Genomic DNA, 5,336 nt, shown 5'->3' on the forward strand with positions numbered 1-5,336 from the left:
TTCTTCTTCTTCTTCTTCTTCTTCTTCTTCTTCTTCTTCTTCTTCTCCTTCTCCTTCTCCTCCTTCTCCTCCTCCTCCTCCTCCTCCTCCTCCTCCTTCTCCTTCTTCTCCTTCTTCTCCTCCTCCTCATGCTATTACTGGGGTTTGAACTCAGAACTTTGTGTTCTTCATTAGGCTTTTTTTTCTGCTCAAGGCTTGTGCTCAACCATTTGAGCCTCACCTTCACTAGTGACTTTTGCTGGTTAAAGAATCTAGTGGAATTTTCTATTTGGGATGGCTTTGAACTGGGATCCTTAGATCTCGGCCTAGCCAGGTGTGAATCATCAGCACCCAGCTAAGGTCTCAGATTTCTTTGCCTTGGCATAGGAAGTAATTTTGTAACAAGATAATAGGATCATGAAAGTGGATCTGTGGTCCATTTGTCTATATGGAAAAGAGAAATCAGTTCACTGTCCCAGTGATGGGACTGATCTTGTCCATGATGATATGGACATTTAGTTTAAGAGGTTTGGAGTATGGAAGAGGAAGAAGGAGAATACATTTCTTTACAACTGTGTATGCTTTACAAATGCAATAGCATCCATATCTGTCGTAATCTCATGAGTGCGATCACACTGCTCCTCACCTCCTTCATGTCCTCATAGAAGAGGTAGAGAATGCGGTGCTGGTCCTTTATGTCCCACCATCCCTTTACATGGTCATACCAGGAGCCCCACAGCACTGAGGAGGAAGAAGATGGAATGTCAGTGAATAAGCTTAATGCCAGCTCAAACCTTACTGAATGACACGATGATAATAACCATAATAATGAGACAAGAATGTAAAAGGGGGACTGTGTGGAAGGGGTCGGGGAGGGAGGAGGGAAAGGAAAGACTACTGTAGGGTGAAGAGGACCATAGTCACACTCACACTCACAAACACACACACTACCAAGCATAGTTTTATTTATTTATTTATTTTAAAAATCCCTTCCCATCTCTCCCACCCCTCACTGTTCTCCTCAACCCCGTGCCAAAGTTGTAAAGTTCGTTTTTCGACATAACATCTGTACATCTCATTGCTGCAATGGGACCACCTGTATCCCTATTTAAATGACTTGTTTTTCCCCTTCCCCTCTACAAATTATACCAACATCAAATACAGTGAAAACAGGGGTTATACCGTTGGGGAGGGACATACAAAACAACAAAGAAATATCTTATAAATATATTAGAAATAATAGCAAGCAAGAAAAATAATTTGAGTCCTTATCTTGGGGTTCATTTCACCTAACCTCAACTTATCTGACTGTTTCTGCTTGTCTCAGACATATACTAGTAATTGCAAATAAGGGAAACCATGGGACCTATGTTTCTTTGGGCCTGGCTTACTTCACTGAATATAATTTTTTCCAAGTCTTTCCATTTCTTAACAAATGGGGCAATGCCATTCTTTCTTTTGTGTATATATACCACATTTTCTTGATTTATTCATCTACTGAGGGGCATCTGGGTTGGTTCCATATCTTAGGTATGGTAAATAACGCTGCAATAAATATAGTTGTCCTGGTAGCTTTAGTATAGTCTTGTTTGGTTAAATGCTCAAAAGTGGGATTGCTGGGTCATAGGGGAGGTCTATGTGGAGTCTTTTGAGGAACCTCCATACTGCTTTCCAAAGTGGTTGAACAAGTTTACACTCCCACCAACAACGCAGTAAGGTTCCCATCTGTCCACATCCCCTCCAGTATCTGTTGTTATTAGAGTTCTTGATTATAGCCAATCTAACTGGGGTGAGGTGGTATCTCAATGTTGTTTTGATTTGCATTTCTTTTATGGCTAGAGAGGCTGAGCATTTCTTCATGTGTCTATTGGCTGTCCTTTCCTCTTCAGAGAAGTTTCTCTTTAAGTCTTTAGCACACTTATTTATTGGTTTTAAAAATGGGGATAGAATGGAGACAGTGAACTTGTTCAAAGCGAATTGTATTATGCATAGGCTAGCAAATGAGATCTTCTCATATTACAATTGTATGCTAATTCAATAATTCAAAATTAGACATTTACTAAATGATCATGACTTTCCCTAATAAAAGAAATCATTTCCTCAGCAATACCAAAACACAGAAATCCAGAGCAGAACTCTTATTTGCAGAAAATAGGTTTTGTTTGTAAGTATTTAGAGAAATGATAAAACTTTTCTGGGTTCCTTGGTTTGTATTTCCATAATTGAATTTACTCCACTGTGAAGTATTGTCCATGTATAGGGCTTCAAAACTTTTATTTGTCGGTATCACTACATAGTATATAGATCAATATTGTGCACTAGATATTGCTTCCTAATGGGTATCGATTTTGAGTAGACTTTCACTTGGAAAAATATATAACTACCAGGTATTTGATCACCTTTGCCCTTTGTAATGGAAGGAAAAGAAACATACTAAGTGTCTTTCATTAGTTCTGCCAACATCACCCTGCCCAGGGCATTACTAATTGAATTCTGTACCTTTTGTCCTATATACTATATAAGTTTATCTGATTTGGGGATGGGAAGGGGAAGCACAGAAACAGTGGGACAAAGGATGAACCAATTCAGTTTGGCTACTCACCAGCATTATGTTGGAGATGAATTATATAACTTGAGAGAAGGGAGCCTGGGAGGGGAAAAACTGGGAGAAAATGAGGGAGGGGGTAACACTGTTCATTACCTTACTTATGTAACTGTAATCCCTCTGTATACCACCTTAAAATTTAAATTATAAAAAAAGAAGAAAAAAAACCTGTGTCACTAGGATTTTTGCCTTCAGGTCTAGAGCCAGATTTTACTGCAAGAGGCACTGGAAAGCTTTGGAGGCCAGAGGACAGGGAGGATAATGTACTTATATCTCAGATGCCTTCCCTGCTGGCTCTCAGTGGTGAGTTAACTGCTGTCCCCACCAAACCCTCCGCTCTTGTCAAGGGTCTTCTCCCATCTCAAGGGGTTGGTACTCCCCAGGAATACTCTATTAGCTTTCTCTGGTTTATCCAAACTCTACTTACAGCTTTATAAATATCCTCTTTGTCAAAGCCTCCCTAGCCAAAGTTACCTAAGTGTGTCATCTCTTTCTTGACAGATGTGTGTGTGTGCATGTGTGTAAGTATGTGTGTGTGTGTGTGTGAGAGAGAGAGAGAGAGACAGAGACAGAGAGAATATGAAAGAGTACTGGGGCTTGAACTCAGGGCCTTCAGTTTTTTTTTTCACTCAAGGCTGGCATTCTACCACTGGAGCCACAGCTCCACTTCTATTTTTTGCTGGCTAATTGGAAATAAAAGTCCTAAGGCTATTTTTTCCAAGGCTGGCTTTGAACCTTGAACCTAAAATCTCAACCTTCTGAGTAGCAGGGATTATAGATGTGAGCCATCAGCACTTGACTTCTTGGCAGATCTTGAAAAATAAAATGATGTCAGCTGATAAGTGAATGAGCAAATAAGAATCCACCATTCTCTTTCACTCACCTTTTCCATTTTTGAATGCTTCAATGTATTCCTCCCATGTACCAGGGTCAGGAACCATTTTATTCATTCTGGAGAAATGATAGTAGGACACCAGACAGTCCTTGGCATTTCTAGCCACATAGATAATCTAGAATTAGCCAGCAAAGGAAGCAAGAGATAGAGAGAGCCAGACAGAAAACATCATTATTTTGTATGGAGGCTCAGGTTCCCAGAAAGCTTTCGTGAATCATTTTGAGCCATCCCACTGGAACAACTGGGTGGACATGGGCTTTCTCTGATCAAAGTGGCCATCACTTCCAGTTTGCCTGTGAACAGTTTTGGTTTGTAGCTGTGGCCTAAGCATTACTATTAAAGAATACATCTTTTCTATCATAGAAGTGTCCCAGTATACATAAATACTAGGACACTTCCTTGGAATCCCAAAGTAGCTTGCCCTCAAGGAGCTGTGCTAGTCTAGCTGATGTAAAAATTTGGTTCTTTTGGGTAGCTATATATATATATATATATATATATTTTTTATTTTTTTTTAGGTCCGGTCATGGGGCCTGAACTCTGGCCTGGGCACTGTCCCTCAGCTCTTCAGCTCAAGGCTAGTGCTCTACCACTTGAGCCACAGCGCCACTTCCGGCTTTTTTCTTTTTGCTTATGGGGGTGCTGAGGAATCGAACCCAGAGCCTCAGGCATGCAAGGCAAGCGCTCTACCACTGAGCCACCTTCCCAGCCCAGCTGGAGTCTCTTGTGCACCTGTATTGCCTTTCCCTTAAAGACCCCCCATTCTCTACTTTTTCTTTTACATGTTTCACATGGACTTCCTTCATATCAAACTCTTCTTTAGCTTCGGCTTATTGGAAGACCCAAATTAAGATAAGGGTCTTCCTCAGGAACGACTTATTTCATCACTCCCTCTCTTTAAATATGGCTTAGTTATACATCATCGAATAATTTGCCTGTAAAACTTCCCAAATAGGTACCCAGAAATAATATTTTGAAGGAGAGATGGGTCCAGAATGTGTGGGCTTTTGGTAGCTTTGGTGATTTCTTTCTTGTTTAAAATTTAATTAATGAATTAAATAATCAATTAATGAGTTAAATAATCAATTAACTTGTCTCATTTGATGTTTTTGCTCAAGGATGGTGCTCTACCACTTGAGCCACAGCTCTACATTCTCCCCTGGTAAACTCTGTTTCAGTGACGGAGGCTTGAAGAGTGGGCTCTTCTTACCTTTGAATTTTCTTTCCAGAATGAAGGTGGTACCATTTGAACAGGAAGATGAGTTTTCATAGTTCTAGGAGAGGGCATTTTGTTAGCCAGATCCAATCCTGGGAAAGGAAGGCACATCATTCAGCCTGATGATTCTCATTCTCATTAACTATCTATGTTAAATGGTAAGAATTATGATTGGCTCCTGTCTAAAATGATGGTTTCACCTCTTTATGTGCCCCCTCTGATGGTGCCTTGCCTGTTCATTCTGGTAGAGGAAGGCATCAACTAGGTATTACAAATTCCTGGATGACAGTGCTAACTCACTAGTTGAGTGTTGATGTGTGTTTATGTGTGTCCGAAGGCGGTGATGTCGTGGGAAACTTGAGGTTGTGAGAGCTACTGCTCCAATAAGTCAGTGTCTCATCTGTCTTTTGAATTCTATTATTCTTCCAATGTGGGGAAGATATGCAGATGGAGAAGTGCTGATATCCTTCTTCAGGGAGGGAGGTTATGAGGCATTATAGAAGTTTTAGCCAGAGAAATGCTGTCTCTCTTCTCCTTTACTCTTCTTAACTTTCTTTCTTTCTTTCTTTCTTTCTTTCTTTCTTTCTTTCTTTCTTTCTTTCTTTCTTTCTTTCTTTCTTTCTTTCTTTCTGTCTTTCTGT

The 5,336-nt window shown here is 40.2% G+C and overlaps 1 protein-coding gene across 1 annotated transcript; it reads right to left on the minus strand.

Annotated features, from left to right (window-relative positions):
* Positions 1-625: 625 nt before the first annotated feature.
* LOC106002020 (sulfotransferase 1C1-like) lies at positions 626-4,787 on the minus strand (the record flags this gene model as incomplete). Its single annotated transcript, XM_013036944.1, has 3 exons — positions 626-720; positions 3,468-3,594; positions 4,690-4,787. Coding segments are annotated over 3 exons (320 nt in total), but the record flags the coding sequence as incomplete, so codon positions are not given.
* Between the last annotated feature and the right edge of the window lie 549 nt (positions 4,788-5,336).

The sequence above is a fragment of the Dipodomys ordii genome, unplaced genomic scaffold (genome assembly GCF_000151885.1).
Source record: "Dipodomys ordii isolate 6190 unplaced genomic scaffold, Dord_2.0 Scaffold2039, whole genome shotgun sequence".
NCBI lineage: Eukaryota > Metazoa > Chordata > Mammalia > Rodentia > Heteromyidae > Dipodomys > Dipodomys ordii.